General features: G+C 40.1%; 1 protein-coding gene across 1 annotated transcript; it reads right to left on the reverse strand.

The window, feature by feature from the left end:
• Positions 1–2629: 2629 nt before the first annotated feature.
• On the reverse strand, positions 2630–12488 carry arl5a (ADP-ribosylation factor-like 5A). The gene is made up of 6 exons (XM_069663150.1): positions 12163–12488; positions 5770–5830; positions 5478–5625; positions 5140–5223; positions 3469–3620; positions 2630–3280 (listed from the first exon to the last, which is right to left on the reverse strand). The coding sequence occupies exons 1-6, from the start codon at positions 12206–12208 to the stop codon at positions 3232–3234; spliced, it is 540 nt and encodes a 179-aa protein (XP_069519251.1). The 5' UTR covers positions 12209–12488; the 3' UTR covers positions 2630–3231.
• Between the last annotated feature and the right edge of the window lie 214 nt (positions 12489–12702).

The following is a 12702-nucleotide window of genomic DNA, read 5'->3' on the forward strand; positions in this document are numbered from 1 at the left end:
CTGTATTTACATTTTCTGTCCTCAAATGATGTGCCTCTATCTCTCTGGTATGTCATATCTTTGCTCTCACTCTTAACGCCAGGAGCAGGGTGCTGCCCTGGGACCCAGATGGACAGCAGCAGCTGACTCTCTCTCTCTCTCTCTCTCTCTCTCTCTCTCTGGAGAGTGGCAATGGCCCTCCGTTCTGTGATGCACTGGATCACTTGCCGCTTGGGGCCTCATTAGCAACGTCGCTACAGTCTTCTTTTAATCTGCAAAACTGAAAAGTAGTGATGTTTTAAAGGGATAACGCAAATAAAAAATATGATTTAAAGAGGAATGGTGTTATTGCAGTTCACTGAACTTTATCAAGACAGAGACAGGCAATATGTTTCGGCCATTAAGGTTTCATTTCCGTTTCCATCCAAAAAAATTACGGAGGGGAATTTCATTTTCCTAGAGGCAGCAGCATGGGAAAAAATTCGAAAATAATCACATTCCTCCAGAAACTCCAGATTATATCGACCTCACTATAAACTGTTTCATGCAAGAAAAGTCCTGTCATGGCTTATTGTTCAGTGGATTGGCCTGAGTTTAAAAAGACAGAAAATGTAATCTTACAACGCCACAAATTAAATTGCATTTAGCTCGACTGCATTGAAGGATATCCCGAACGATTTTCTGTGGTTTGGTAGCTAAAAAGGACTTTCCAGGCTATGTAAACATTTGGTGCGTTACACTTCAACTTCAAACGGGGTCTCACACTCTTTTAATGATTCTAGCAGTCCAAAGAATGACTTCCCAAAGCCAAGGACACCCAGGGAGGGGGAAGGGGGGCTACATGATGCTTAGTCACTGGAAAAATTGACGGATGACCGGTGAAACCAGAACACAACAGCTGCAGGACAGACAACCAAAACATAAACACTGCCAACAGTCAATCCTAGCACATCAACACCAAGGGATGAAAACAATCAATTCTAGTGAGGTAAAGGGGCCTAAAAAGAAACCAGTCATAACGTGACTTTGCAAGAACAGGATCGCTTGCCGTCTACAAACAGGCAGATTTCCAGACGAAGACGAACATCTGCCCTGACCTTTGACGCTCTATAAGCAGCAAGTGATGTCTTAGGTTAGTTTATCTTTTAAATATGAGGTGAAATTATTAATAAAAACAACTGATCATAACTTATGTTATCAATTCTGGACTAGATTTGCTAAATTGCGTCAACTTTTGGCAGACTTTCATTGTTCTAAACATAAGGTAGACCTGTGCAAACAGTAGATCGGTCAACTACACAGTGATATCTTTTGGGTGATTATAGTGTCTGACACCATCGCTAGCACATTACTCAAAATAAGCACACAGGTCTTCAGCATTGAAATGCAGATTGGGGGCAAATGGATACAAAATGTCCAACAATTTTTTTACTGTGTGTTGACATGTTATTGACTTGGTATTATCTGGGTTTGATTTACCTGCTGCCATACCTTGATTGTTTTTGTACTTTATTGGAAAGCAATTATTGATGTTTACTAAATTGCCTATTTATTTTATAATACATTTTTTTAGCATTTTTAATTTTTGCCTGTGTACTTTCTCCTGATATGTGCTATTTATAAAAAGTCCTGTTAATCATAATAACAACAAAGCATTACCAAAAAACATTTAGACTGATAGCAATTCACAGATCATGGGACGATCCCAGCAGCAGCTAAACCAACAACTCCAGTTTGATGTTGTTTCAATCAATATAACACATAAAGACAGAATTCACTATTGTGCAAGCTGTAGGAACAAAGAAATAATGGACATATACCGCATTCTTAAACGCGTGTATCAATGAATTGAGAAAGAATGTGATATGAGGCAGAGGAAAGAGTTTATAAAAGTTCACTTTCTGTAACTTTCTGTTGCTTTTGTGTTCCCTCTGTCATTGGCAGAGCGTGAGCATTGTGCACTTGGCATTAATTGATTATTATCCACTGTTTTCAATTTTATTAATGGTCATTTTTATGAGCTAAAAGACACTTTACTTCTTCGAATCACCCTTTTTTCATTACAGCAATAGTATGAAAATACTAAGCATACCTGTGTCATCATATAATTGTAGTTTCTACACTAAAGATGACAAAGTTCATGGTTGGCTGTTTAAAGAAACTTTCTAATAGCAACATTACTGTGACATGAGATCATAGGAGACAACTGATTAGGACTCATACCTATAAAATAATAAAGGCAGCAGCAACACCACAAATAAGGTGAATACTTCGTTTGTTTTGTCTTGTCAATACTTTCAACTTCATATTTTTGACAGTCTTACCATCCAGCCCTTCCTATTTTGCTTATTTTATTCTTTTCTAACCCACTCACTGTTTTCTGCTCACATTTTGGACCTGACCTCTCCTCTTCGTCTTTCCTCCCTGACGTCTTACTCTCTGGCTCTCCCCTCTCTACTCCTGTGGCTGCTCATCATGCTCCCTGAAAAGCATCAGGGAACATGAGCTCAAGTGACACACTCTGCCCCCTAAAGGACTAACAAAAGAACAACTCAAAAACGTTTTATAGGTGGAACTATACCTGGAGTAAATTAAATCACACAATCTGGTGAGTCACCTTAAAAAAAAACTCATTTATGACACGCTGAAATTCACCTGAAACAGATAAAAACACTTTATTTCACTGATTATTCATAATGACTGAAAGGAGGAGGAGATATTGTGATTTAGCCCTCCCGTCTGCACGTTTCAGTCAGTATCAACCATCATCGCTTGAACATTCTGCTGCAGGCACCACGTTAAAAGAGAATACTGGACTGTACACACAGGGGGGGGTAATAAAAACCGCCACAGCCAGTCCGGCAATACTGCAAGGCCACGGTGGGCTAGACTCACACACAACTGAAGAAGAAGTCCAAGTACAGTTCCAAGTCAGACGCTTTGCTGACTTCTGTGTTTGCTGTAAAGAAAACCGTGCAAGAAATTTCAGTTTTAAATAAATTTGAGTCTTTTTTTGTTGTTGTCCAGAGTCCTTCTGAAAAGTTCACGTCATTTGTTCAGAGGTCTTTTGTAAAATAAATTACGACAGAAGAATATAACGTCCCGGCAGCGGCCTGCCCACGTCAGCATCACAGGAAACAGGAGAGCGGCCGTCCATCAAATGACCTCACCCCCTCACCCTTGTTTCAAGGTCATGTCTGGAGGCAAAAAAACAAAGAGCAAGGGCGCACTCCGGATAAAAGTCAAAGGTCATCATCTCATGCGCAGCCGTGACATCATCCACTCGAGACCCTGGCACAACCTGGAGTTAAACGAGATGATGCAGAGGAATGGGGATGTGGAGGAGGGAGGGACAGACGCAGATGGACAGGCATTAAGGTTAAAGCTCAGTCTGTATACTTTACAAGAACAAAACAGTGGTGTGAGGGCACCAGTAAGTTTTATCTTTACAGTCTAATATGGAGAGAGAGTAGTAAATGCAGTTCTCACCCCTCCCCAGTGAGGGCGCAGCAGGCCTGGATGTGCCACTGGTGATCTTTGACGGAGGTAAGCTGGAGGCTCTGGGAGATCTCGGCCACAGACATGCAACCATTCACATCCTGCTTGTTGGCAAAGATCAGCAGTCCTGCCTTTCTTAAATCCTGCAGAGCAGATAAGAAGAGAATAAATGTAGATGCATTCAAAGACACAAAAAATATATCCCATGTATCAGGAATGTAAGGTATATTCACATGGGGCTTCACAAGGCTTTGAGTTATAAAACAATAGTACATTAATTTAAGTGTTTGTGTTAACCAACCATAGTTTAGGCTATAAAGCTGTTTTGTTTGTACATTTTCTTAACACTGTATTGTGTTTGACGTGCTAAATAAATACAGTTTAGAGTTCAGTTTTACTCTCATGTTAATTAGAAAAATCAATATCAGAAGAGATTAAGATCTCAGATGTACAGTGAAGTACAGTCAAGTGTTTGCAAAAGTGGGCCAGTATAAAGATGCATGTCGTTTAGCTTTACTTGCATCTGGTGTTTGTTTTATTTATGCAAACTGTGAGATTTCATTTGTTTTATGCAAAATGACTCAAAGGAACTTTGCATGCTGTTTTTTGAAGCAACATTTGAGCATGTTCTTCTATAGACATTAAAGAACAGCATTAGTGGACTTGTATGCCTACAATTTGACATAGTTTTTTTTTTCTTACAGCTCTGTAAGTGATCACATATGGCTACGAATGTATACATTAAATGGAAAATGGTAAATGGACTGTACTTATATAGCACTTTTCTAGTCTTTGCGACCACTCAAAGCTGCTTTCACACTACATATCACATTCACCCATTCACACACTGATGGCAGAGGCTGCCATGTAAAGTGCCTAACTGTCAATCAGATATCACATTCATACCTGTTGGCTATGCCACCTGGAGCAATTTGGGGTTCAGTGTCTTGCCCAAGGACACTTCGACATGTAGCCTGAGGGAGCTGGGGATCGAACCTCCGACCTTGGTGATACACTTGCTGTCAGTTGGTAGTCAATTCTAATTGGCTCAGGTGTTCTTAACTTTAGTTTCACATGACTCTTAGTTAAAGATATTTTCTGTTTTTGGTATTGGCATGACATGATATTTGTCTAAAACAAGACCTTCAACATTTACTGTAAAATCCAGAATATGAGTCCCACCTGAACATAAGTCTCAGTCTGTTTCGGGGTTTTCTATAGCTATTTATTGATAAAACCTTATATACAAGTATTGTCAATACTATTTCAATCTATTTATATATGAAACACATTCAAAACTCATTCAAATTCAAATTATAGCCGACCATCTGTTTTCGCCGGTGGTGCGGTAGTTGAGCTCAGCCTAATGTAACGTTGTATTGAGTATGGCGGCTGCACTGGCGATCATGACGGCGCATGTCCGTGACGAATAACACACAATAACACACCTCTCTCTGCATTTTCTACTGGTATATTGGTCGCACCGGTATATAGGACGCAAAAAAAAGGTATTAAATGTGCGTCTTATACATCGAATTTAACATTATATCTAAAAAGATGATTAACTGTATGGCATTTTTACTTTTCACATTAATTAGTGACAGAAACATTAGACATTTATTAAATTCCAATACAAGTCATCACTTTTTTCCTGATACTCACTTCATGTGCTAGCATTCTGTAGAGTTCCTCTTTGGTCACTGAGATCCTTTCTCTGTCTGTGCTGTCAACCACCACAATGACAAACTGATAAAGAAAGAAGAGAGAAACAATAGACAATAAATACAAAAATATTCTGCAAATCAACTTGCCAGACTTTAGACAGAGCGCCACACAGTGGGGCCGCGGTTTCTAAATTCCTTAAACGCCAACATATTAACTGAAACTCTATATGGCTCTAAAAATGATGTACTGATCTAGTTGTAACTATTTCAGTTGGATGCTAAAAGAAGCAAAACAATCTTTTTGAAAAGCAGTGAGACAACATAACCTGCTGTTACCTCTGTGTTTGTGTAATATGTATTCCAAGATGACCTAAGAGACTCCTGGCCCCCGATGTCCCACATCAGGAAGTGAGTGTTGTTGACCACAATCTCCTCCACGTTGCTCCCAATTGTCGGAGAGGTGTGAACCACCTCATTCATTGAACTGTAACATACAACATAGGAAATAAAATATTTTTAGGTTGTGGCTGATAAAATAAACGTTCACATAAGACCTTCATCCTTTTATTATACATTATATTGATGGATACAATTGTGAACACATACATTAGAAAGTTTGGATACTTACAACTGGTAAAGAATGGTGGTCTTGCCAGCATTGTCCAGCCCCACAATAATAACTTTGTGCTCTGAAAGGCAATAAAAAGACACTTTACAAAGAATTCACAGAGCAAACAGTGACATCAATATGTGGGCTAAGTGCTGGTGACTGACTGATGTATGACTCTTATGTAAACTCTGCCAAGTAATCTGTTTTAAAGATGTCTTTTGATGTGGAACTGCATTGAGCGATTCAAACAACGGGCCTTTTGTGTTCGGCATTATTCTTCAGTACCGAATTGTGTGGCTGCTTCACGAATCAGGCATAACTGAGACATTGTGGTGCTGTGAACAGTGCACTTTCACAGCGACAGATGACTTAGTGGGTGGTCTTAAGGAAGCTTGTACAATCGGACTGAGGCCGGCAGCAGCTGTGGAGACTGCATACATCTTTCTTACACATACAAAGCGGCTGTACGTATGAAAAAGATGAACAAGATGTGACAAATGGGCCGAATTGCTGTTTCGCTGTGGGTACACCAAAGTGACAAGATGTCCTTTGGTAAGTACAAGGACAGGATCGAAGCGCTGCTTATTATTTTTGCCATATTCAAATCAAAATCAAATCAGATTTTATTTGTAGCGCCAAATCATAACCAGAGTAATCTCAAGACACTTTACAAAAGAGCAGGTCTACACCGACTCTTTGTTATGTTATTTAAAGAGAGGCCCAACATGAATCACCATGAGTAGCACTTAGCAATATTCGGCACATGGGCAAGGAAAAATGTCCTTTTAACAGGCAGAAACCTCGAGCAGACTCATGTTGAACAGCCATCTGCCTCGACTGGATGGGCCGAAAATGGGATAGAAGGAGATGCAGGATAGAGACAGGCAAAGAGAGCAACAACAACATATGTCCTTGTTACATGAACAACAACATATGTCCTTGTTACATGAACAACAACATATGTCCTTGTTACATGAACAACAATAGCTAACACATAATTATGGTTACAATGCCAATAATAGTGGTACACTAGTGTGGCAACGATCCCCAGGAGCTACAAGACAAGCACAAGAACTCCCGGGAAGATATATGGTAAGTAATGTTAATGGGACCAGAAGATACAGAGTTAATGAGCTGCATTAATATGACAGGGAGAGAGAGAGAGAGAGAGAGAGAGAGAGAGAGAGAGAGACAGATAAACAGAGAGAGAGAGAGAGAGAGAGAGAGAGAGAGAGAGAGAGAGAGAGAGAGAGAGGAGCTTGGTGTGTCAGATCCCCCCGGCAGTCTTAACCTATAGCAGCATAACTCTGGGCTAGTCCAAGCCTGAGCCAGCCCTAACTATAAGCTTTATCAAAGAGGAAAGTTTTAAGTCTACTCTTAAAAGAAGAGAGGGTGTCTGCCTCCCGGACCTTGACTGTTAGATTGTTCCAGAGGAGGGGGGCCTGGTAATTGAAGGCTCTACCTCCAACACTACTCTTAGAGACTTTAGGTACCACAAGCAGGCCTGCATCCTGGGAGCGCAATGTTCTAGAGGGGTAATATGGCATTGAGAGCTTTGTAAGAAGAAAAGAAGGCACTGATATGGTTGATTTTTCTGGACAATTTCCTGAAAAACGCCCTCGACCTTCCTGTTGACAAAGACCTTGGTATCGAGCGAGCCCACCGAGCCCTGGCACCAAAGCCCAGTGATCCGAATACAAAGCCCCGGCCCATTGTGATAAAGTGCAGGAGGTAGCGGACAAAAGAAGAGGTTCTCTGACGGCCATGGCAGAAAAAAGGAGTGTTCTTTGACAATGTCCGCATCTATGTTGACCATGACTTCCCTTCTGAGGTGATGAGAAGACGCTCTGAATATGCCGAAGCCAAGAAAGTTTTGAAAGCCAGGATGCTTCAGAAGCGACGAGGGACATGGCATCACGAGGATTGGAAGTTAACTTGGTGAAATCTACTGCTGATCCAGATCGGGAGGAGGTCCAACTCCTGTCCGCCTGGCAGACGGTGGGGAGACGGCAGGACCGGAGCGGAGATGCTGAGCTTGGAGCGGCCACCGACAGCATACAATCCAAGAAAAGACAGCGATCTCAATACAAGGAAAAACTCAAAGAGTTCAGAAGGCAATCTCCCACGGCGGGGAACTGACTTCTGCAGTTTGCATGGGTTTTTTTTTTCCATTTAAACCTACAGATTTGTAAGTAATACACATCACCCTGGTCTCTTATCCGGGAGATTGACATGACACTGCACACCGGAAAATGTAGGTCCTTCTTATTATTCTGATCTTTATCTAAGTCGGGTCTCGCGAATTGGCAAATTATTTTTAGTTTGTATTCCTGACATTGAGGAGTATGCGGCCACAGACTAGGGCCCCACAACTGACGCAATGTGGGACATCCCCTTACGGGAGCCTTGGCTATACGAGGCCCTACAGGGGAAACAGCTGTTATATACCTGTGCGTTACAGTTTTGTTTCAGACTTGTTCATTTATGTTCATGTTTCACGTTGGTTCTCTGGGGGAGAGATTAGTAGTTTATTACTTCAATATCACAAACAATAACAGGGGAGATTTGGTTTGTAATAAAATCTAGTCTAGTCTTTTTTCAAACAGAGAGCATGATAGTAAGCGATCAGGCCCACATTCTACCCTCAGTTCCTACACTCATTTTAAAGTAGGGCTTATCAGATGTATCTTCTGGTCTACAGAAAAGCAAAGCAAAACACACAATAAATACATAAAGGCATGCACACCAGGTATGTATGTGTGCTCTTGCTGATAAGAGCTTAAAGGGTTGTGGATTGAAAAACATACTTTCCGGCATTTAACGCTTTTGTGACTTTGTGAGCTTGCAGATAAAAGTAATTAAGTGAATCAATATGGGTGGCAAAGGACCTCAAATATTTGTTACAAGTGAGTAACTTCTTTTAAGGAGCACTTAGTACAGCCATGCAAATTATTTCACTTGGATAGAATTGCCCAAAGACACAACCACAGATGTCACCTTGAATCTCAATGATGGGATACTTCCTAACAATCACACCATCAGCCGCTTTATTGTGACTGACTGGTTCTTAAGCTTTGCATTCTGCGATGCCTTAGAGCCAAATGTAAATATAAAAACGTATAGACTTGTGTGTGCAGACAAGAGCACGCTTTTTTTCCACAGAGATGTGAAACAGAATCACAGATGTACAGATAGGATTAAAGAAATGGGCAGCAGTTCATTCCAGTCCTTAACAGATTCAGACAGTGAAGATAAATTCAACAAAATGAAATGATTCATAAGATGTGCCCCATACTGTTCACTGAACTGTGAACAGATAATAAAGAGCTGGCAAACAAACATTTATTCACCAGCTCTAGTAGATTCATGCAACTTGATCTTTTTGCTCAAACCACGCTCTCTTTAAAAGTTTACAAAGCTTTTCTGTTTTACATCTTACGATTCGGTAAAAAACAACATACAAAACAGTACAAAACGCCCACAACCAGAGTGAACTCTGCTGTACATTTACCACTTACAGTAAGCATCCAGCTGTCACAAGAAAAACTAAAACCGTAAAAACATAATCTGAGGAAGTGAAAGCAGTTACAAATATAAGTGTGAGCCTTAATCATGCGACTCCATGTTGAACTGAACCAAAACAAACTGCTTTGTCTCATATTTTCTCAGCAAAACCATAGCTTTCGCCTGCATGCGTAGACATAAAATGCAGTTTAATACACAGTCTGCAATGCTATGAGGTCAGATGCAACTAAAAAACATTGGGATTTTTTTTGCATAAAATAAAAAGGTCACACAGGTGCAGGCAAAGCTGTTGCATACACTCTACGTCAATAAACTGGTATCATCTTTGAATGTGGGTACCACAGTAACTGTATGTGTTTCCTCCCAGACCAGAAGTAGGTCTGCTAAAAACGGCTTATTTTCTTTTATGAATATTACACCAATTACTCTCTCTATTAGAATTTGGTTTAAAAGATTTCACAAAATTGTGTCAAAATAGCCATCGTAACTTCAGATGTAACCTGTTCAACACAACAAAACTTAAACATACTCGGATTGCTATCAAAGAGGCCAACAAAAAACAGGAAATTGTCTAATTTGATAAGAAGGACTTCCAAATATTGGGTGCTCTCTCTCTTTAGAAATGATGTCAAAATTGATCCTTATAATTTTTATTTCCATTAAATTATTTGATGAATAGCCTAATTCTTTCAACTGTAATCATAAGACATGAAAGCTAGTTAGTTTGTCAATATTTAAAATTTGTCCAGAAACATAAAGCTTTCAAACAAACATAAGATCATGTGGAAGCAAGTCTGTGACCACCATGTCTAATAAGACTTTGCTATGATTGCCTTGAAATGTTTTGACATTAAACTGTTTGGAATACAAATAACCAGAGTGTAATCACATGTCCTCCTCACTGTGTTCCAATGGGACGAATCAATCAGTGAAGCTGGGGCTAGATCCAGGGGTTACAATAAAAGCCTCTCACAGACTCCAGTGACATGATGGGTGGAAGCAAAATGGAGCCGAGAGCAGAGATGATCTTGGTGAATAGCCAGACCAAGATGGCAAACACAACTTATAACAGGTTTTGCTTGTGTTTATGCCAGAAAAAAGTCAAAGGTTCGTTGTGGGACATTTTATAAGGAAATAAAGTGTTTAGAAGGCTTGCAACTAACAATTTATTTTAGACTTCGAGTAATATAGGATTATTGAGACTTGTAACAAGGGAACAAGACGAACAACAAAGGGAAAAAGACAGAAGAGAGGAAAGGATTACTATAACATTACTATAAGAATTGTGCACAATATTACTATGCAAAGATACTCAGAAGCCTGATTTCTTTAGAAATAACTTTTATAAAGAAATTCTACAGTGCAGACCAACTTCTGCTCAGATGTGCTGCAGACAGCGCTGGGAGTATTGTTAACTATGGAGCTGGACTGGCTTTGCTGGAAAACGTGCGAGATTTAACAAAAAAATCTGCCTTCAACATTGATTGTTCTCTAAGAAAAGTTTTTATATCAGCAAATATTGGAAAACATACACACCGACACTGATATATGTGGATAGACCCATGTCCGGAAAAAAATAACAGCCCACAGCCCAATGTTTTGTTCAAGCAACAGCCCACAACCTCCTGATGGACTTCTGAATTATGTTTTTCAGCTCTAATGTAGGGCATGTTAAAGGCTAAACAAACTTGTCTGTCTTGTAATACAGCTCACAATGTTCAGTTCAATGTGCAGATGTCACTGTACAAGAGCATTTACAGGATCTAGAGGATAGACAATGGGCCTAGTTTAAGGAATGTTTTTACAGCTGAATGCCTATGGTATGAGTGTCTTGTGGGATCTTCAATATTTTGAGTAATGGAAACTAAATCTAGATGGTAAAAAACACATTAATTTGTGTAGAGAAACCAAGCCAGGTGTAAAATAGGGATGCACAATATTAACGTCCGTTATCGGTATCTGCCGATTATGGATTGAAAATAACATATCAGCATTTTCCGCTGATAAAACAACGCTTTAATTATGCCTAAATGCTTGATGATTCCCAAAAAAAGCTTGCTGCATATTACAGTTTTATTTCAAAGAAGATTTCTGCATCTGCCAGTGGGCCACAACAGTAAGAGTAGGCATGATATCAATTCCACTAGAGGGGAGACTTGATGTTCTCTGCAATGAGGTGGGAAAAAACGTGCCTATATATCAGTATCGAAATCGGCAAAAACGGTTAAAAAAGCGGCATATCGGATATAAAAAAAATCCAGTATCATACATCCCTAGTGTAAATGGATGTTACCTTACCTGTACTCCTGACACTACACTGATAAGGTGATGTGATCACAGTGGCAGTACAAAGTCAAAATGTGATTCACTCTGAAGTCATTCATTGATCCTCATTGGCCCGATCATTCTGCTGATGTGGCCGACTTCAGCGTGCTCTGTTTGTGTAGCTATCTCCAGTCACAATACCGATGAGCCGAACGCTGGACCATACGTCCGGACTCATGTTACAGAGGTTTCGCAACGACTGTTTACTGATTCAAGAACACTATCATGGGAATCGACTTAGTGTCACCTAACCTTCGCTCCAACCCCGGAGAGCATAAATAATATAACAAAAACTGAAAACGACACTCTTCCCCCAGCTAAAATATGTAACGATGACATTAACGCAATCTATACAGAATAAACGCAGAGGTACAACGTGTCAAGATATAAACCGAATGTCATTATGATAACAAAATAAGCCTCATGTGTATAAAGCTGTTCCCCAGGCTCCTATGAACGGAGCAGTCCTGTCTTCCAAAGGGGGCCTTCACTGACCACCGAGCCCACTTAGCACCCATTTCTTCGACAGTATTATAATAAATGACACACCACCATTCTTACCTTGATGATTAAAAAGCCTCCATAGCTTTGTGAATATCTGTCCCATGGCTGACGACGAGGTTTTGTGATGCCAGCTTGTAGGAATTCGCTGTAACTTAGCTAGCTAGCGTTGATGCTATTCAGTGCTATCAACTTTTACTAGCTAGCTACCTAGCCGACTACACAGACGAAGAGCCGTTGGAGCTTTTAAGAACAACCGCCATACTTGTATGAACTACTCTTAATACAGTCTCTCACATAGGACGTAGGTTTAAGTCGCGACGGTTAATGTGTAGCTGAAACCGAAACGTATGCCACTGTGGCTGGAGGGTTGGTATCAGCTGGCTGTTGTGGTGAAGTGCGCTGCGCTAGTTAGCTGTCATTATTGCGCATGCGTACTTTTACTGTCCTGTTGGCACAAATTGTATTGAAAAATAAGTGAAAGACAACAATACAGCTAATAAAGCAATAATACAATTTATATTAATATGAAACATTTCAATAAATCAAGGGCGTTTAGATAATACAATTAGAACCATTAAAGAAGTTCAGAAACAGTTA

The sequence above is a fragment of the Semicossyphus pulcher genome, unplaced genomic scaffold (assembly GCF_022749685.1).
Source record: "Semicossyphus pulcher isolate SPU_LCO1_2020_fin unplaced genomic scaffold, fSemPul1.0.p SCAF_15, whole genome shotgun sequence".
In the NCBI taxonomy this organism is placed as follows: domain Eukaryota; kingdom Metazoa; phylum Chordata; class Actinopteri; order Labriformes; family Labridae; genus Semicossyphus; species Semicossyphus pulcher.

Bases quoted from the DNA above. Each gene is read 5' to 3' on its own strand.
- arl5a (XM_069663150.1), bottom strand. From the start codon at position 12,208: ATGGGACAGATATTCACAAAGCTATGGAGGCTTTTTAATCATCAAG. The intron at 5,224-5,477 runs GTAACAGCAGGT...TTTCTTTATCAG, and splicing joins CATATTACACAAACACAGAG to TTTGTCATTGTGGTGGTTGA. The intron at 3,621-5,139 runs GTGAGTATCAGG...TCTGCTCTGCAG, and splicing joins ACAGAATGCTAGCACATGAA to GATTTAAGAAAGGCAGGACT.